The following is a 21556-nucleotide window of genomic DNA, read 5'->3' as shown; positions in this document are numbered from 1 at the left end:
GGATACTATTCACAAATCTTGTTATCAAATAATTAAAATTTTAATCAGTTAGGTAAGATTTCGAATCCTTAATTTTAAATTCGACTTAAAGTAAAGTATTATTATTATTATTATTGGGACTTGGAGATAATTTATTTTATGATGTGCCGATTAATCTCAAGTCAGAAATTATGAGTTATTATCGTTAAATTTAATATCCCTTTTTTTAATTACAAGATTTTAGGCTTCATGTCATTAGATAGTAATATTAGTAGTCCATTTCTTCATAACCATAAGTCAGACTTACCATTCTTTGCTATGATATGGAGAGAACATGATTTAGAAATTTCAACCACCAAGCATTTAATATATTTATGTGATCGTCATGACCAAATGGCATTTCTAATAAGACACGCATTTACTACGATGCGATTCGAAAATGATGGCCTTCAAGTCGCAAGAGAAGAGTGCTGTCGATTGCAACATTTCCCCTACTCAAGTATTATGATTCATCCCATCTTATGATTTGATTCACTCATCCGACATTGTCAAACCGAGCTGTCGACATGAATGGTCGAAATCTAAATGAGAACTTGAGGTACACTTTAGGAGGGGCATTTATGAATTCATAATCGTAGGTCTTCGTTTTGATTTGATTTGACTGGGGAAACCATTTGTGCTACAGATTTGGTGTCACTCCATACGCCACTCCATCAGTAGTGTTGGCAACAGCGATCGATGATGATGCCTTGAATGCTGAATGAGTGAGTCAGTGAGTGGTTCTAATTCTTCCTAGTAACGCACAAGTGCTCACCAGGCATCAGCTATCTTTCGACTCTGTTGTGTTGGTTTCATTAGGTTAGGTTAGCCCCAACAAACATATCAAAAGCTTAATGTATACTACGTGAAGGAGAAAATATATTATGTGCCAACTAACTTCTCTAAACGTGACCGAGCTGTCAGCACGGCTTGGTCTGATAGTCGATATATAGGATCGTCCTTACGATGAGGCTATCGTCGGGTTCGATTAAACTTGGGATTGGCTCCACACATGATCCTTCTGTCGGCACGTGATTTGCTTTATCATCGTCAGGCGCCTACATACAGGTCTAGGTCAGGAAAAGAGGAGCTTCCCGACTTGACCCTTTCGAAGATTAAGCCAGCATTGTGTATTTTAGAGGAGTTAAGATTTTTAAAAAAATCCTCCCCTTATCGATTAGAGAGGGTTGGCTTTTATATTTATGAGGATGAGTTGTTCGTATACGTTCAATTAACTGTGATCGGTTTAAGCTTATGTGCGAGCATCAACTAACTTGCACAGATCGACACTGCACGATGTCGCCCCGAGCTTTCTAAAGTGGTTGTACTGCATGATGTTGTTTCGTGCGGAAAGGGCAACTGCCCGCCTAAGTCCAAGACGCCACGCGTGTGTTGCACATCACATCAGACTTAATGTTTCACTTTTGTGACATCGTGTCTGCTTAACTGTACCCACGTGGATGATACCGAAATATGCTCTATTACTATGTTTGATCGAAGTGCGATGATACATAAGGAGATCATGTTGGAAATTTCTTCTTTGTACATGAGATAAAAAAGAGATAAGTTGAAAGAATAGTCTAATATCATTAATAATCGAAAGCTAAGGAGTTACGTATACTAAAAATTTAAGTTTAATTTGGATTAAATTAATGTTTGACTTGTATGTTAATCCTGATCAATCTCATCATTACTTGATTTTCTAAAATGGTATCAAAGTTAGGTAGATAAAAATTAATTTTATTGAGTCAAAAATTTTAAAAATAAGTTAATCAAGTTATAGTTTATTGTGATGAGTGAAATACCTCATAGTGTTGAAAAAAAGTTGAATAAATTTGAACCTTTAATAGTAAGAAGAAGATAATCAATCTTGTGTTAAAATATATATATATATATATATATATATATATATATATATATATATATATATATATATATATATATATGAAATATTAATATGTATGATATGAAGAGAAATGATTTGAGAATCACAGAGTTCAATAAACCATAACCTAAAAATTTAAATTTAAATTTTTGGATTGAATTAATATTTGACCTTATATATATTTGATATATAACGTACCATTATTATTATTATTATTATTATTATTATTATTATTCGAAGATGATCCTCTAAAAAAAGATTAATGCTGAAACGAGGGAACGGCTCAATGATCATAGTATACCGTGATAAGTTCGTCAGTTATTTGAAATCGGCGAGCTTTATAACGGTCTATCAAAACTGCTTTTGGCGATTTTTCTTTTTTTCATATATGCCTCTCTGATTCTTACATTTTGCAAAGGTAAGACATTTGCCTTCAGAAGGACGTAAATCGCAAAGTTTCAAAACCTTCAGGGGGCTCTTTGTAAAAAGGCAGCCTATATATACCCCGGCAATAACAACCCCTCCCGCTCTCTCTCTCTCTCTCTCTCTCTCTCTCTCTGTCGGTCGCTTCCAACAAGAGGAACAACCACCGACTCGATTTCGATCTCGATTTCGGCGAGCAGCAGAACTAATTCTTCTCCCAGGTCTTCTCTCCCTCTCGATCTCGATCTCGATCTCGATCTCGATTTCGCCGACTCTTCTCAATCGATCGCAGTATTAGGGTTCTACTGCTTGGATCTGGACTCAACGGGGACGAACCGAAGCGTCAAGATCTCCTGCAACTGACGGCATGCTCTTGAGTCGCAGGTTCTCGTTCCTCCTCGGCGATCGAAAGGCTCGGATCCTCGTGGCCGGTCTTGACAATGCCGGAAAGCCCAGTATCCTCTGTGATGCCCCCCTAAACCCCATTTCTCCTCATCGAGTTCTTCCTTTGCTTCGGATCTTTGCTTTGTCAGATCACCATCGTATGGGGAAATTGGTCTTCACAAGCCCGTACTGGTTTTCCCTTTCCATGCCTAGTTTCTGCTTTTGCTTTCGATGATTGATTTGTGGGTTTATCTGATCGATGTTGCCTTCCTTCTTTTTCGATTTTGCTTTGATTCAGCGACTGGGCTCATTGTAGAGACCGTCGCAATACAACGCTATAAAGTTTCAGGTTCAGGATCTGGCCACGTTGATTTACCTATTTCTTAAAGTATAGCGTTACATTGTTGATTGGTAGATCAATCCTTGTGCGGATGGTTCCAGAATAAGAGCTCTATCATGACATTGCAGTCGTGATGAGTGGGGCACTTTCATCTCGGTGGTCTGTTTATGCTTTGTTGGACTACATGCTGCTCGGTGATGTGGTATATGTGGCCTTCCTATATTGTTGATTATATTGATTCTTAGCTTATGTAGCCTTTTCACTTGATGAATGATGAACATGGTCAGGTTTAGAGTTTGCTGTTACTGCAAGTGGATTTGGGGGGGAAAACCAGGATTGAAGTGTACTGTGGACGGTAGTCAGTAGGAATCTGTGAGATAATGTGCTTGACCAATGGACTCGTAGAAAAACTCAGTTGAGATTGAAATATAATATTTCTTCGCTTTATTGCAGCATTTACTGCAGATTATTCTCATCCAAAATAAGGCATGCGTTTTCAGGGTTGAAATTAGCATTTTCTAGAATAACTATTGTGGTTGCTAAATTGAACTATTATAACCGAAATACATTGCTTCAGTTACCTATGCACTGCAAGATATATTCATAATTTTTTATGTTAGTATAATTAGCTGTAGAAATTGTGATGAGATCTGATGATTATTGTTATTCAACAATGTCTTGAAAAGCTCAAGAATCTGGAATTGTATAGTAATTAATGTTATATGTCTTTTATTGTGAAGGATCCTTTTTTTCTATAGTGCTGTAGCAGAATAAGATGGACTTCATCTTTTGCAAGGTTTTGTTTCTGATGACTTTTGTTCTTTTAATATTTTTTTTCTTCCAATTTTCTGATGTGAAATTTATGTTTGCTGAAACAGATGGGGAAACAAGTACCTGCTGGTTTTCTCTTTTTAATCTATCATACATCACGTTTTCTTTAGTTATGTGATAGATGTGAATGAGTATCTGCTGTGTGTTTACCTTCATGTTTGTGGCTGCTAGTTTAGACATTTTATGACTGAATATAATTTCTTGTGAATGAGTATAATTTCTTGTGTATGAGAAAAACCATTCATAAGAACCAACAATATCTTATTATCTAATATCATGGAAGACATGTATGATCTGTTAATTAACAATTGCATCCTGCACTCATCATATAATTTATGGCTGGAAACCTGAAATCTGCAATTTATAGTTGTGTTTCCTCTTCCTGAAATCTGCACTCAATTCTTCAACATAAGGCTTTCTCTGTGTTAGTAAAACACTTGAATTTAGACTAGATGACTGTACTTATGCGTGCCACAAATAGTTATGAAAGACTATTTGTGTAACTAGCTCATGGGTTTTCCTTAATGGCTAATGAAAAATTCCTAACCCAGATGCATGTTTAGAAGCCCCTTAATTGAGGGATGTAGAGTGATCCTGGATCTTTGCACAAGGCATGGTTGAATTGGTGAGATGCTGATAGAAACTAAGAAATTAAGGTCCAGGCATCTTTCTCTGCAATTATAGATTGAACAGAGTGACTCAGTGGAGACAATAACCCAACCATATTTCCGTGCTCTTTTAGAAATATTCTGTTTCTTCTTGACTGTAGTATCAATTTATTATCGTTTTCTGCTACAGCTTTAAAAAGCCATGTTAAGATGAGAGTCTCGTGAACCTCACTTCATATTTTGTTCCATTGAAGATAGGAACAGTCAATATGCTTGATTGTCTGTCTACCATTCAAGCAAGTGGCAGGCTGATGATAAAGTATCATTTTCTTCCCATAGCATTTTCTTTTGATGCCTATGTACAAATTGTTTCTGCTCTAGGATTGAAGTCTGTTATATACAGATTTATATTCAATTGATCTCTGATATCTTTGGTGGAAATCCACAAAGTTCAATAAAAAAACTATGGAAGTCACCAAACTGCAAAAACTGAAACCTTCTGGGCTCTGGTTCTGTTATTATCTTCTTTCCGTGAAGCATGTTTTGTGCAGTACAAATGTAACCATCGAAGAAACTATGTTTTCAGCAATTTCTTCACATTGTTTTCTGCAGAACCTATTGGAGATGCTAACCTAAAGATGAATCTGCTGCTATTCCGGTGGCATGTCACACAGGTTGTAAACGACTGTCTCTTATACTACATCCTTATGACACAAATAAGTACGACAAGACTGCAATGTCTGATCTTACTTTCCCGTATATTTATTGTTTTTGCCAAATTTCAACAGACATGGACTAAATAAAAAAATAACAGATATGAACTAAATTAATTGTTTATCATATGTTGGTATTCTTTCTCTTTCCAATCAGTGCCATGTTCTAGCATCTCATAATGATGATCTCCACATGCTGTATATTTTATGCCATTGGTTGTTTCACTGTTAGATAGCCATGACCTATATCATGTTTACCACTGTGACCCTTAAGCGATTTCTTAAAGGGGATATCCACAGCATGGTGGAAATGTTTTTGTGTCATCACCAGTTCACTGTCATCCCTGTATATAATTTCTATGTGCAACAACTGGGGATTGATCGGGTTATAGATTGAAGATGTAATATAGCTTTCCACCTCTCTGTACTACATTTCTTTAGCAAGCAGGGTTAAGAGAATCGATAAAAAGTTAGAAAGTTGTATGTCCTTTCATAATCATAAAAGGGTGCTCTTGTTTGGGGCTTAAAGTTGCTGGGGAGCATGACAGCCTGATCCTTTGGTGCGAACCATTATACAATGTACAGTTTGTTCTGAATAGCATATCATATCACGTTTAAAGAGTCTTTTAAGTGTTTGAGTACATGATATAATATCCGTCCCTTGTGCTTCTCCAGGAGGAAGAACTCAAAGGTGCTGCTGTCCTTGTACATGCAGACAAGCAGATAAGGCTTCTTTATTTTTTTTTCTGCTCACTTTGCGTAACTTAGTTAAGCAAGTTATTTTTTTAATATGCAAAAAATATTACAATTATATTAGTCATGCATGTCCAATAAAATAATAAAAAAGGGTTTATTTGATACCATTGCTGACTTCTATGCACTAGACGTGCCCAAAACAGAGAAGATGTCAAATAAGTGAACACTAAAACTTTTTTTTGCTCTCTTGGTAACTAAGCTAAGAGGTTCCTTTTTTAACATGCAAAAAATATTGTAATTATATTAGTCATGGTACCTTAGCCAAGAAGTTCTTTTTTTAACATGCAAAAAATATTATAATTATATTAGTCATGCATCTCCAATAAAATAATAAACAAGGGTTTATTTGATACCATTGCTGACTTCTATGCACTAGACGTGCCCAAAACAGAGAAGATGTCAAATAAGTGAACACAAACTTTTTTTTGCTCTCTTGGTAACTAAGCTAAGAGGTTCTTTTTTGAACATGCAAAAAATATTGTAATTATATTAGTCATGGTACCTTAGCTAATAAGTTCTTTTTTTAACATGCAAAAAATATTGTAATTATATTAGTCATGCATCTCCAATAAAATAATAAAAAAGGGTTTGTTTCATACCACTGTCGATTTCTATGCACTAGACGTGTCCAAAATGTTAGAGAAGATGTCAAATATGGGAACACTAAAAGCTCTACATATGATAGTGGTTTGCTAAAAGATGACAAACAAACATATTTAAGGTTTACCTTGCAAGAATATATACTTATTTAGGAACAACAAAATGGTTTCCTTTGACAAAAGTTATTTAGTAGTACATAACTTCTGATATCCTTTATATTTTACAGTAATTGTCTTCTTTTAGTCATGGTCATTTTCTTCCCTATACAGGTGGACACTCATGGTCATTAGACGGTACTGCGATAACAGAAATACTTGGAATTACACGAGACCAAAAACCGTCAAAGGGGAACTTCTGGCAGCTATAGGAGAACAGCTATTAGATGCTCTTTAGATCGGTAAGCTTAACTACTTCGAAGTGCTATTTTTACTGTACAACTTGTGAAGGTAACCATAACTTTCCCTTCCGATTTTATACTGCAGTCTGAAACTTTGACAAGGAAATCATTAGGCAAAAGGCCACGAGTTGCCATTTGAAGGTATGCTTCAAGATTTCCCCCTGGCCCTTCAAATCATAGAAAATATAATCCAATACATAAGACAGAAGAAGATAAAATAAATATTCCACGACCCAAAACTCTAATTATGTAAGATGGCAAAGGTATTTCGCCATGAAAACAAAGCCTAGTAAAGCAACTTTAGTTCCCGAATATTGATGTTTTGTGCCTTAGTCTTTGATCTAATTTTGATATTTCTCAGTCCACTAAGGCAAGAAGTATTCGCATAAATAATAAGATGATGCGAAGAATATTGTTACAAAAGCCATGCAGTAGAAACATAGTCGCACTCATTTTTCTCACTGATCTTGCCTCTTAATATTGAAGATACAAACAAGTAATATCATCAATTGACACACTTCTGGTGATCTCTGTAAATAAACCTAGTCATGTCTAGTAATTCTGGTAGCTGTTTTCTGCTTCGTCTCACTTCTATTTCCCATTCCGATTTCTTTCTTTACAATTTTACTCTTGATTTGGTATAACTCCTCTACTCCAACACTACTGCTTTCTTTTCTACCAGTAGATTTGTTTTTATTTTATATATTAATTATATTGACACTGTAACATGTTAAATATTTCTTTACAGTTGTGCATGCAAAAAAAAAACTCATACCTGATCATATCCTAAGCAATTTGATGTAGTACAAATAATAATATTTTTTCTTGATAATAGAGGAATGTATTCCGAAACGAATGTTTTGCACCTCCGCATGTCTTACACATAAACGATAAAATAATTCCATTGGAAAAAGTACTTATAAACTCACACTATTTACACAAGATGAAAAAGGAAATTAATTCATTGATCAATTTCAGATTGATGTACTACAACACTCTAGCCCTTTTTTATAAGCTCTAATGCAAAAATAAAAACATCTAAAAATAAAAAAATACAAACATATCAAACTAAATGCATAATGTTTTCTTTGAAAAAGGTAATAATTTTTATTTGATTCAAAAAATAAATTTTCGTTCCATAATGGTATTTTTAATTAATAAACTTTCATCTATAAACATAAATCTCCTATCAAGATTTTTAATTTTTAGTCAAGAATGAATTTTTTTAATTATTTTGTTTTTTTCTTCTGAGTAGATGTTGATATATGATAGTTTATTATATATAAAAAAATATTTTAAACTAATCAAATTTATTAAAATAGATAGATTAAATTAATTATGTATTATTTGCTTTCATTGCATTGGAAGCCCCTAATATAAATAAGTGATGATAAAACATTTTGTTTAGGCCATAAGTTGTAATACCAATCTAATTGAGGATGAGTAACTAAAATGTTTTGATTCCATACATTATATAATTAGTTTGGTTAATCAATCAATTATAATAAAGTGATAATGTTGTTCATTAAATCAAACCATTTATTTTAATCTGGTTATAATTTTTTTTATTCAACCAAACTAATTGTAGTGTACTTGAATATAATTAAATATATATTATTATTGAACTAAAAACCCAACAACCTAATTAAAAAAATGAGTTAAATTGATTCAAATTTCTTATAAATATTAATTATGAATTTTTTTAATTAATATTTAATAAAAAATTGTATTTGAGCATTCTTAAGTGATTTTAAAATAATTTTAAATTTATTATGACATGTTTTAAGGTATTACAAGCTTGTTTATGTAACCAAATTTAAGCATATATTATTTTGAAAATATTATAAGATTTATTTTTTTATTTATAAAAAATAAAAAATAAAGATCCTTGTATATTTCTAAATAAATCATGATAAAATTCTATATTCTTTGTATTAAATATAGGTTTAAATATTTAAAAAATCCAATAATATTTATAATGATTTATTATGAATGAATTATAATAATAAAAAATAAGGTGACATTATTTGGTTTCAATATTTTTCATGAATTCACGGTATTTCTGGACAATTAAAAAATATTATTATAAACCACTATAATGTTATTTAAAAATACTATAATAGCTTATCGATTTAGCCTAAAGAAACTATTTTATAAGGAAAGGATAAAAATATAGAATAAAAAATATAGAAATAACGTGTTATATGAAAAAAAATCCAAAAAAGATTTTTCAAAAGAAAAATCGCCCTTGATTAAATATCACGGTCGGTGACCTGATGAGCGACACGTACTTGAATCCCAGGCAGCCACATCTTGCGGTAGGTTGCATGACTATATCTCGCTCTCAAGTTTTAATCCGACGACGAAACAGCTGCAGTCCAACTCGCCGTGCATGACTATATCTTGCGGTAGCTGCAGTTGAATCCGACGACGAACCTGTCAAGCCGGTCGAGCTGTTCACATTACACCTTTCTCGTCGAAAATCAAACCACAATTATTCCCTTTTCTGTGCAAGGTTGCACATGGCGTACTGAGATCCATCACCAATAGATATTCTCATCAGAATTCTTATGATCACTTACATATCAATAAACCCTAAATGTGATGTGATTCAACAAAACTTAGTTGCAAGAGATGCATTGTGGTGACCACTCTCTAAGGTTATTAGAATAAGGATAGGCCAAGAGTTTGAGCAAATCAAATTTTACTACAAACCATTTATTCCATATAGTTAGTCAAGCTCAGAAACACCTTTTGCATGCAAGCATAGCAACTCGTAACGGTGTACTTAAGGATTAATCAATCTCACGTCTCTTTGTGCAATGCAAAGTAGCTACCAATTTAAAATAAGCTTCGTCAATAATACTTTGCGCACTGCAAAGTACTTACGTTTGATTAATTAGTCCCAGGCGAGCCAAAGAGAGTGAAATGCATAAACAAACTAAGCCAATGGATTTTGAGCTATACCATATGCTGTGTTGAAACGTTCACGAAACATCAACATCACCTACCACGTGATTGTGCTTGTGTTCAGTGACATATGCTATAAATGAGAAGAGCAAACAAAAAGAACATACCTTTGGTGGATGGAGAGGCTGCAAGAAAAAAAAATCAAAGGTGGCACCTGCGAGAAGATTTGAACTTCGCATGCATTGCACGGACTCCTCTGCGTGTGTTGCAAATTTCTTGTTCGGCAGTGCCTTTAATTGGCAAGTTAAGATTCTAGGTATGTAAAAACATGAAATGAAAATGACGATAAGAAAGCTTCTAGAACTTGTAGCAAACCATACGACTCAGCTGCCAAGACATTAGCTTGCAATCAATCGAAAGCATTCTTATTCGATAACTCTTATACCATCAAAGCCACATTATAGAAACTGAGTTGTCATATAAGAGGTATCAAGCGTCTCTATTAAAAATATTTGAATTGATTAATATATTATTATATAAGTGATAGATTTCAAATTCAAATTCAATATGTACATCACTTAATGTCATAATTATTTTAAAGACAAATATTGAGTATTTCATATTACTAGATAATTTGAGAATTTCAACACAGCACAAGTATAAGTTCCATTGGGTTTGATGCGGAGCAACAAAGTGCCACTCTGGCTCAACTAGTCACGTAATCTCTCCAGCCTATTCTCATCTCAGCCATGTCCTCCGGCGATCTTTTCTTCCCTATGATACAAAAGCCTTCGGATGTGCGTGCACCTCAACCGTTCAAACTTCCTACTAGCTCGTTTTGTGGGGACCACAGCGGTCACACTGGCTGAAGCCAAGGGAAGATGAGACTGAGACAGTCTATCCCTCGGACGCTGATCAGCCGGTGATCGCCACTTTTCCTACCAACTAAGACGGCTCGATTCGTACCTCGGAGGCTGATCAGAGGGTGATATCACAGAGACCCCACCGAGTCTAACCAAGGGAAAGCTTGAGACCGACACATTCTGTCCCTCGGATGCTGATCAGAGGGTGACAGCCACTTTCTTCCTACCTTTTTTTTTCTTTTTCCTCTTCCTACCTATCAATGGGACTTCATTCGTGGGAACCGAAGCAAGCCCACGGAGTCGAGCCAAGGGGAGGTGAGACCGAGACATTCTATCCCTCGGATGCTGATTGGAGGGTGATAAAGCAGTCAGGTTAGGATAAAAATAGGTTACACGGCCGAACAATCGGCGGCGTAGAAAAAATGAAAGAGGATGGTCTAATGCTAAGCACCATGTTAATGGTGCCGGGGTATTATCCGAGTTGGTATTCTCAACGGCCATTTCCACTGCCTGCCTTGTTATTGGCAATCTCAGGGCGGGCCTCAGGCGCTCTCGGTGTGAGAATGGCTTCTCCCGATGGCCCTCGTCTTCGACCATTGAAAGAACTAAACCAATAGCAAGAACCCAAAGAACACCACAAAGAAAGACGAGAGAAGTGTTCAAGCAGAGAGGAGAAGAGAAGTGGAGAGAGAGAGAGAGAGAGAGAGAGAGAGAGAGAGAGAGAGAGAGTGTGTGTGTGTGTGTGTGTTGTGTGCGGTAGCGCGGCTGTATTACGGGGGAGGACGCGGCCATATAGCAGTGTGCTCACGTGGAGGGTCAATTCGGCTCCAGCCATGGGCGCATGTCGATGTTCGAGGTCTGCGAGAGCGACATCGGCTCCACCGACTCCCTTGTCCGTCCCTCTTCCTCAAGTCCCTCGTTGCCGTGGCCACCGTCCCCGATCCTCCCCGGTTCCAACCAAACCCACCCCAAGGGTTGGATCGGGGCGCTGCAGTTCAAAGAGGAGCAGTACTACTTCTCGATCGCATATCCTTACCTCTATCTGGTGAACACCTAAATGGATGGGCGATCCTAATCCCCTGACGCCCCAGTTCCTCCTTCTCGATGCCGAAGCCGAGCTTGATTACGACTCGTCCAAGCCTATCTATAACTCGCACACCACCTGCTCCAAGAACCACACAGCAGACCCACAAGGAAACTTCAGATCTACAAATTTTTCCTCACTAATGTGCCATACCTTCCACGATCCTCCGTGATCTCGGATAGATCGGAGCGGATCTGTCGGAAGAGGTGAGAGAGGTGACGGACGGAGCAGCGGCATCGTCGGCTAAGCAGACAGATCTGGAGGCGAGGATGATGCCGTACAGGGAGATGCGGAAGAACGCCAAGCAGGCAGAGATCGACGAAGAGGTCGATCGCATCTCCTCTGTCGCAACCGCCGCGCCGTGCTATCCTTTTGAGAGGGAGCCTCTGTTCTGGCCTCGGTGTCTATATATAGTGGAGAGGGCTAACACGGGCTCTGTTTGCGACACTGCACGACTCTTGATGCGTGATTTTGGAGGGAAGCGGATATTTTGGAGCCGTTTCGGCTTTTGAATTCCGTGTGGCACAGAATATAAGCATGCAAAATAAATGCTACGAATTTTATATGAAATATATATAACAGCTTTGTTGCGTGGCGAAGAACAAGATGAGGATGAGGACATGATGAGTGAGCACGAGGACTCTCATGCTTCAATCAATTTCATAGGAATCCTCACAAAGTCTCAAATTCCATGACCAAGATTTTTGAATTAGTGATCAACACATGATATAAACGAGAATACTTCTGTAGATGATGGGGGGAATAGATGAAAGGAAGAGATTGATTTATCGGTATCAACAACAACATTGAATGTGTTGCCAGTTTGGCGAGTGCACGCGTAAGTCTTCTAAAGGTTGGCATAAATGATGACCGAGCTGGTTGCCATAATACACTTTTGTCGATGTTTGATTCGATAGCTTACAATGGCAGCCATCATCCATCCCCTTCTTCTTTTCAACCATAGCAAGTAGTGACGTCCAGGTTTTAGCTATAATTTGATCTGTAGGCAGCTCTAACCCCATTGCAATTTCTGTAAAGGATTAATATAATGGGAACCTTCTTAACAAGTCTTTGTCCAATAATTACTGTCGTACTTACCATTAAAAATTCCAAGAAATGATCGAGCTGGTAATTTTCATGCAGAAAATAAATAATTCAAAGGACAAACCTTCAATTCAGCTCAAGAATTTGCATTTGCAGCTCAAAATCTCTGAATCTGAAGAACCAAAGTTACTTACAGATCAATCTAAGGAACAAAAAGAAGACTTTTACTGTTGGTTGACGGCTTGCTCCTCGCTACTATTTCCGACGCCTTGGCGTTGGGTGCTGTCTTTGTTCTTCCATTCCGTCGCGGCTTCGCGGGTGTCGTCGCCTTCGTCCGAGGAGGTAGCGGCGCGGCTGGCGACCGGGGTCGCGAGGAAGGTGGGCTTGCAGTCGCCGGCCATGATGACGACGACGCTCTCCTCGCAGAGCGGCGGGGGCTTGGCAGCGTCGCCACCGCTTGCTGGACCGTCCACTTCGCGGTCACGGCCGCCGCGGTCGTTGCCAGATTCGAGGTAGCTGGCGAGCTTCCAGTAGGAGCAGGCGAGGATGAGGAAGGCGAAGCCGATGAGACCCAGCATCACCGCCAGCGCGCAGAAGAGGTAGGGAACAGGCGACTGCCACGACGAGTGCGGCGGGCCCGACGAGGCGGGGGACGGCGACTTGGCGGCGGTGGCGCCACCGCTTGTGTTAAACTCGCCTCCGGACCTCATTAAGAGAGAGAGAGAGAGAGAGAGAGCGAGAATAATGGCCTGCACTTTACTTTAGTGGGGAGGTGTATCTGAAGGAAAGCGGATATCTATAGTTCGGGGATGTCATGAGTGAAATTATTTTAAACTAATATGATTAAAATATTCGAGAATTATATTTACTCCGAAAACGTTGGCTGTACTGCCCGTACGTACTCTTAATATGGACACCCATTTTTTTTATCTACTTGAGCATACTTCATGTAAACCTAATATGTTGGTGAATTTTGCCGTCTAATTTCATAGCCAAAAAAAAAAAAAAAGAGTTCCATGCAACACTTAATTTACGTGAGTTTTGAACGAGTCAGGTTTGGATTGAAGATAAGAATTAGTTAGTCAAATTTAAATTTAAATTCAGATGAGTACTCAATCAGCTATCACCCCTTTCAACACTGAATCATAGTTCATTCAACCTTACTGCACTACAGCTCAATGATACAATTAAAGGATAAACACTCCCTATTCACGAACCTCGCTTTGAAGGCACCGATGCTTTTAGATGCCTAAACATCAATTTGGGTGCTATTAATTGTGTGCTTTATCAATAGAGGCCCCACCTCTGTTCATATTAGGCATCCTGATACATCTCATTCACCGCACTAGTAGACAAGAAGGTGGTGGCCTCACCTCTGTCAATTTCTGTTTGGTGTGCTTTGATCTGAAAGGGATGCATTGGGAAATGTATGATCGCCTATTTCCAATAGGGGCTTCGTATAATATCCTTCCATTTAGGTCTCGTTTTGTACATGTTTCTTTAACTCAAACTAATATTATACATGTCATGATAAATTTTAATATACCACATGCATATATATCCTCTATGTACGTTACATATATATTTTCAATATATATAATACCCTAATATTTTCAATATCATAATGAGTCTTAAATGTAAAATAAAATTTCAACCAAATGATAAACTTAAAACAGACCAATCACAATGATATATATGTATGTGTATATGCAAGTTTTTAGGCTTTAAAGAATATATATATAGAGAGAGGGATAAGTATACAAATCATTTGCTTTAGAGGGATATACAAGTAATTTTACTCAGTGGCACTAAAGTTTGATGCATCTTTCCAGAAACGCATCATGTATTGGCCGTGCATAAGACGATACAAACAGATGGACTCCCTAACTCCAAGTTTGGCCAAGAGCAAGCCCATGGTTTCTTTTTTGGTGTTCCAATGGTTCGGCGACAAACGGATGGGTAGTTCCAAAATAATATTGATTACCAATTCCAGTCATATTCATTTAGCATATTCATGCGTAACCTTAACCCTGTAATATTGTCATGAAAAAGGAAAAGAAAGACATGAAATAGTTTCTACGTACAGACCTAATTTGTAAGGACGAGGACTTGAAAGGGAGCATGTCTACAGTTAACTTGTGTCAAAAATAAGCTTGACTAGGTTTAGTTTTATTTCCTTAATAGACCTCTAAGCATCTCTCGTGGAGATGGAAACACCAGGTAGAAAATTTTCAATAATCAGAATTACATGATTATGTAGTAGATTAGTAAATGATCTGAACTTTCTTGATGATGAAGAAGCATATCATGCATACCAAATATATAAGTATGAAATATATGGAAGAAATCAACAGATAATTAGAGAGGTATATCGGTAAGCTCACCACGATGCACTTACATTCACAGCGTCGGGATCAGGTCCTCCGCCTGAAAGAAGAGCCCAGGATCCGTGGTACCCTGCTCCACGTAGTTTCTGGCCATCTCAAAGCACCATCAAGCCATGCATCATAAGCAGTTCAAGTAAACAGTGGCAAAGCTATACAAAGCGGAAAGCGGCAAGCTGATGTAAGTCAACAAGGGATAAACATATAAAATATAACTTGATAATCTTTATTATGTAAAGCGAGTGCTACCTCTCTTTCAAAAAAGATGAATGCTTTTTGATTGCGTAACCATGCGGAGTATGCATTCCTGTTCCTCCCAACCCACCAAATGCCACTTGAGTGGAGGATAAGGAGGGCTGTGCTGCTGATGGGAGATGTGATGGAATCTGTCGTCACAAGCCAAGATTGCAAGGCACATCAGAATTACCTATCCGATCATTGTGCCCATTGAAAGTAAATTAAAGCAGGAGGAAAATAAAAGAAAAGGATCCTTGCTAATGATCCAAGTCATGACTCTTTTTCTTTCACTATGGAAAGAACAACTGATGAATTTGACAGACTCCCATACGTGATCCATCATGAAATATTTCACATAACGGATACAGAGCCACACGAAGCATCTCATATTGGCTTCATCATGACGTGAAGACTAAGCAGGTGAGGAAACAACGTCATCATGCAAGGCCCAGGAACTCATTCTGTATGCTTCTGTCACAGATGCTCATGTCCATGAAGAAACAAGGTGAGAGATGCACTCGTGGCTTTTAGTCGTTGTATTTTCCAATGCTTACCAGAGAGCATGAATGCAGCAAGTGTTTGAGCTATTAAAAATAAAGATAATCTAAATGTTATGTAATCATAGGTGATATGGTCCAAATGCAATGAGTAAGCTGGACAATTGCATCACAGTATTAGAGATTGGTGGAAGTCATTTTCTCATTGAACAAGACATTAATGTCTCTGTCAGCAAATAATAACATATGCAGCTGGAAATATGCTATTTTGCAAGAACAACATTAAATTATAAGATTCACATATGCACATACTGTCTCATGAAGAGATCATTATGGTGGATAATACACTCCAAATGGTTCTGTTGTAAGGGAAATAATTGCCAGCTCCATCATGAGTAAAACAAGAGCAGTGATGTGACCAGACCAAAAAAAGATTCTTAAAGGGTGGTTTGACAGAAGCATAAGACTGTGAGCCAAGTGGATGACTCACCAAAAAAACAGTCATAAAGCATGAGTGGTTTGGTCGAATTACAGAAACCTGATGGCTTATAATTGGTGAAGCAAACCCTGATTAGTCGTAATTCTTAAATCATGTTTTCCAAATATATGTTTTGACAACTTTGTCAATGCTAATTAGTTAGTTTGGTCATCAGCTATGCATTCCAATTCACCTGAAGAATTTGAATGCAAGTCACTGTAGGTTTGATTATCACATAAAGCTATATTTGTCTACCTATGGAATTATCACCAAGGATTTGACTTGTTCATGTGTGTCACTGTCACCTGGAGCATACAGGGAACTAAAGTTTTGATGGTCTATGATTTCAACATCAAATTCAGATCTTCTGTTTTCCCTGTTTGCTTGCTACTCATGCGAAAAATGTTATAGTTGTTACTGTAATTTGTGGATGACAACTTGGAATTGAACATTTCTTAGGTAAGTCTATATTGCATGAGTAGATTACTTGGAATCAAACACCTTGAGTATAGCAGGCAGGGGAAGATAAATTTATGGCAGTAAATAGAAGATTTAACTTTATAATAGTATTCAGCAATAAAGATGACAATTACAACTAATCATAGTTTTCGCCCTTCTGTTTCATATGATTAGTGCCATTTATCACATGTTGTCTTATGTAAACAGGATATTGCTACAACTTAATATTTTCTGAACCAACAATAAATCATGGAACCACAGGTTAAGTAGCCTGCTGCAATATTTACTTATGGATGAATTGTCTGCGAGTATTTATCACTAGATTATGTTATTCTTCAAAGTTATATAGGTATACAGAAAGAAATTTCGATAACAGCAATGTCAAAGTGAGCAAGTTAGCAACATACATTCATCTCTGCATTCAGTAGAAAGGATTCAGTTATATGGAATTTACCAGATGGGAAACTGAAGTTGCAGTGTATCCTTTGATCAGCAAGACAAGTCTTCCATGTTTCTTCACATATAAAACATATGATAGTCAGTGTTTGGCAAAATGGTGCTAAGGAGAATTTTTGGGAAGACGTTATCACTCGAAGCTAGTTGACAACTTTTACAAATACACTTGGTAAATTTGTCTCTTGAGCAAAACATTGAATGATAACTGTTCCATTTGATAAGATAAAATAAATTAAACAACTGGACATTCCATATAATGCATTATTATGCAAGACATCTCATATTCTCATCCATATGGTAACAATTCTGAGGGCAAGGTTATGGCACATTAAGATATGAAAGCTTAGTACAAACAAACTTAAGGAATATCTACATGAGCTCAGTCGATTATTTTTATAGCAGTTGCCAAACAAAAGGATTTACTGAAGTTGCAAACTGACAACCCCACCAAGAATGAAGAAAACTCAAAAATAATTACCACACAGCAGAAAGGCTGCAACCTATACAAAGGAAGAGAGTCAAAGCCACTTTCTGAGTAGTGAATTACAAAGTCACATGGAACAACTAAAGAAAAAAAGACCACAAATACACCATCAGAACTCCTTGCTCCAACTTTTACATAAGTCGGTTGAGCACTCATCTGACTTTAAAATCATGACTTTCAGAAATTTTGGATTAACCAGCAACTTATTCGGAGCAAGAGGCAGGTGAACAATCTCCTCTTCTTACACAGAGACAATATATACTTGAAATATTTGAATAAATATTCTAATATAATACGGTCTAAGAGTTTGGTCATTGAAGAATCATCAGAATGTCCCTGGAAGCTAAACATTAAAATAAGCCTTTGTAATGGGCTACTGGGTGATCTTCATATGATTAGTCCCACAACTGAGGACTTCAAGTCAGTGTGATTATGAAAGAGATAAAGTGATAGGGCCTGGGGAGTTGCGTATGTAATTCTTGTCAGTCGGATGGGAAATACACAAAATCCTGGCTATTTCTGATATAGCTCAAACAGGTCAAAATAAGCATACTATTTCTGCACCTAGTGCCTGCGGTAGAAGGGGATGAACTTTGTGGTGTTTGGGTTTCTTTATTGCATCACATTGAAAACTGGAGTTGGAGGCTGAAATAAGATGGCTTTTTAATGTAAGTGCAAGCTGCCGCTGAACAGGTTTATGCCACAAAAGATGAGGAGAAAATTAGTGATCACAAAAGAATAATTAGGCATGTAAAAACATAATCGAAGTGAGAAAGAGGGAAAATCTATCGGCCAAAAGAGTTTTTCCATGCTGCAGACACTTTTATCCCCATTGAATTCAAGCATACAAGACCTTACCCTTTCAGTAGCTGAATACCCCATAGACAATATCCTTACCTCTTTCTCAACCCATCTTAACGATTGCAGCCCAGAAATCTACAAAAACTATGTTCAATTATAACCTTTTCTACCTTAGTTCCTTGTGAAAATGCAATGTCACACTCGTGCCATGTTGCTTGTGTCATCGAGAAACTGTGAAGCATTTCAAGTGTAATTATATTGGACAAGTAATTAATAAACTAATCTCTCATGATTGTGGGGTCAAAAAATTTATTTCAAGTTATTGTTGCCTGACCTGAAGTATTCTTCATTGCATCATAAAAATAAATCTCCTTATAGCACAATGAATGAGTTCAACAGCTTGGTTTCTGGAAACCCCTATTAAAATTTCCCAATTCAATCAAAAAAGAAGAGCAAAGTACTCTCATAAGCCACTAAATACTTGAAAGAAGGTGTTGATATATCCACATCTCCATCAGCGCGCTCTATAAAGTTGCGACCCACATCGACTACACGGTCTAATTCAACACATTAAGATTATAACAGCAGAAAAAGCTGAATCCATAACTAACTACACTTCTAATCCGTGATGAACAGATCGAAACCACAACCACCCACCTACTGCGGAAAGCCTGATCACCATTCACCAAGTATTTCAAGAGGAAAGCTTAGCAAAGGATCAAGCGCTAAGTTCCACTACTAAATAGCCTTTGAATCATCTCAACAAACAAATTGCGGGCAATGCAGGACCTTTCTTTTAAAACAAAACCATAAACGATAAACTATCAGGAAAGTCGTCATACTGAAGCCAAGCAGACATGATGTTAGACAAATCATGGAATAGAAAATCTGCCTAGGGATCGGACGGGATCAGAGGGAGGGTGGGAGGGATTAACGGAGGAGACGGTGCAGGACTCACGAAGCTTCTCGGGATTGCCGCGACCGGATTGGAGACGGCGAACTGGACCTTGTCCCGGTGAACGGCCTCAGAACGGTAGGGCTCGTTGAGGCAGTGGAGTCGGTGATGCACACCAGCACGCCTCTATCTCTCTCTCTCTCTCTCTCTCGTGGGCTTGATCTCGTGGTGGCTTATTATCTGACGCATCATGACGGCCCACTCCGGTATCCGTAAGCTCTAATCCACATTTCAACATAATGATATTTTCTTACATCTCCTATTATTTAAATATTAAACGAATATTATTGTCCTATTCACTTTTTTTGGGGGGAAAAAATCGTTCTTAAATCCAGTAGACCCATTTCGACATATTTTGATTTTTTAAAGTCCTTGATAATTTGAATATTCAATAAATACTTTTGTTTTTCCTAAACAATAATCAAACCCCATATGGTACGGCTTGATCCAATCTAAAGTGTGCATAGTCGCTCACGTGGATACTCCAACGAAGGTGGTCGGGTTCAATTCGGGCTTCATCTCTAGAATTGATATAAGGTAGAGCAAAGAATTACTCACTCCTCCTCCCGCTTGGTTGCTGCTCCTTTCTTATCAAGTTCCTGCATATAAGCCGAAGTCGAGAGGGGTATTTCTCAACTTGACCCCTCTAAAACATAATTTAGTATTTAGTGGGTTAAGTGGAGTTGAAGTGTTCAAGGTCCTTCCTCTGATGCTGATCAGGGGATCAGCTTTTATACTTATGAACGAGAGTCGGTCATACGTGATTTGTTAATAGCGACTGACTCCTCGGGCTACCAGCTTGTATCTCCTATGCAAGCGTCGATCGACCTGCATGTATCTGCGCTACATGACACCATTCCGAGCTTTCCGAAACAACTTTGTGATATGTGACAGCATCTCGTATGTCTTCGGACAGTGCGAGAACAAGCGATCGTCCCATCCGAGATGTCATGTCGTTGTAATGCACCATATCAATCCTGAGGCTCTACGTTGGCACTATTGTGATTGCTGATTGTTGCCACAAGAGCGGTACCAGAATATATCCTATTAATAATAATTCTCAACTTCACATTCATAAGAAAATAAACTCATGGTAATTTACTAGAAAATTAGATAAGTTGTAACAATGAACATCAATAATATCATGATTGAAGTAAACAATAAGATTTTGATTAAGATGTTGAAGCAGAGGAGGAACCTTCATGATATATTATCAATGTTTTTTTTTATTATATATACAAAATCACGAGGATAAAATTTTCTCATGTATATAAATAAAGAAATAAAATGTACCTTACACAAAATAGTCTAGGTTAGATCAATTGTAAAATATAAATTAATTACCTTCTGATCTGTATGCACCGTTATGCTCGGATGAGCATGATTAGAGTTACATTAATCCTTCTTAGAGTAATTTAATTTTATTTAAAAAAATAAAATACATAATGGAATATTTTGGTGGGATCATTAATAAGTGTCTTGTGTATAAATTTATGCACGAAGCTTAAGGCGACGATCGGTTGTGAGAGTGCTAAGAATTAACGTAGAAATAGACCTACTCGCTGCATCCAAATTTTGGAGAGAGAGACGAACTCTCCCTATGCTGCCGTCGATATAATTATTAGCATTGATTTTTGGTTTGGACGTTTTTAAACTTACAAGCTTTTCATGTGTTTAGGGAAGGCAATTTGATTGGTCCAATAGGCAACAAATTTTTGTTGGACATGGACTATTCCTGGCCTATAAATAATTTCAGTTTTTAAAATTTGAAGATCGAAACTGAATTATATAGTGCTAGTTCTAGCGATTCTGATTTAGTTGGAATCATTATTTTGGGGTTAAGATTCATTTTGGCCTCATGATTTTGATAATTGATCTCTTAAGTTTACTCATTTAAAATAATTCTCTCGTCAAATTTGAGTTAACCGATGTTAGATATATTTACTCAT

The 21556-nt window shown here is 37.3% G+C and overlaps 1 protein-coding gene and 1 long non-coding RNA gene across 3 annotated transcripts; one reads left to right on the top strand and one right to left on the bottom strand.

Moving 5' to 3' along the window:
- The first annotated feature begins 3897 nt into the window (after window positions 1-3897).
- LOC135609164 (uncharacterized) lies at window positions 3898-7597 on the top strand. The gene is made up of 3 exons (XR_010485693.1): window positions 3898-5163; window positions 5878-6955; window positions 7041-7597. It is a non-coding gene; the product is annotated as an uncharacterized LOC135609164 (long non-coding RNA).
- A 5389-nt stretch (window positions 7598-12986) lies between these two features.
- Window positions 12987-19784, bottom strand: LOC103981918 (protein GLUTAMINE DUMPER 3-like). 2 transcript variants are annotated; one of them, XR_010486154.1, is made up of 5 exons: window positions 19611-19784; window positions 17366-17425; window positions 15490-15626; window positions 15255-15392; window positions 12987-14886 (listed from the first exon to the last, which is right to left on the bottom strand). XR_010486154.1 is itself a non-coding variant. In XM_065105148.1 (4 exons), exon 4 carries the CDS (start codon window positions 13564-13566, stop codon window positions 13081-13083), a length of 486 nt encoding a protein of 161 aa, XP_064961220.1. In that variant the 5' UTR covers window positions 13567-15392; window positions 15490-15626; window positions 17366-17425; window positions 19611-19774; the 3' UTR covers window positions 12987-13080. The 2 variants fall into 2 exon arrangements, 1 of the variants encoding a protein (XP_064961220.1); XM_065105148.1 differs by having other exon boundaries at window positions 12987-15392; window positions 19611-19774.
- Between the last annotated feature and the right edge of the window lie 1772 nt (window positions 19785-21556).

This window comes from Musa acuminata, chromosome BXJ2-4, assembly GCF_036884655.1.
Source record: "Musa acuminata AAA Group cultivar baxijiao chromosome BXJ2-4, Cavendish_Baxijiao_AAA, whole genome shotgun sequence".
In the NCBI taxonomy this organism is placed as follows: Eukaryota; Viridiplantae; Streptophyta; class Magnoliopsida; order Zingiberales; family Musaceae; genus Musa; species Musa acuminata.
The sequence above is the reverse complement of the archived record's forward strand: the minus strand, read 5'-3'. Positions and strand labels throughout refer to the sequence as shown.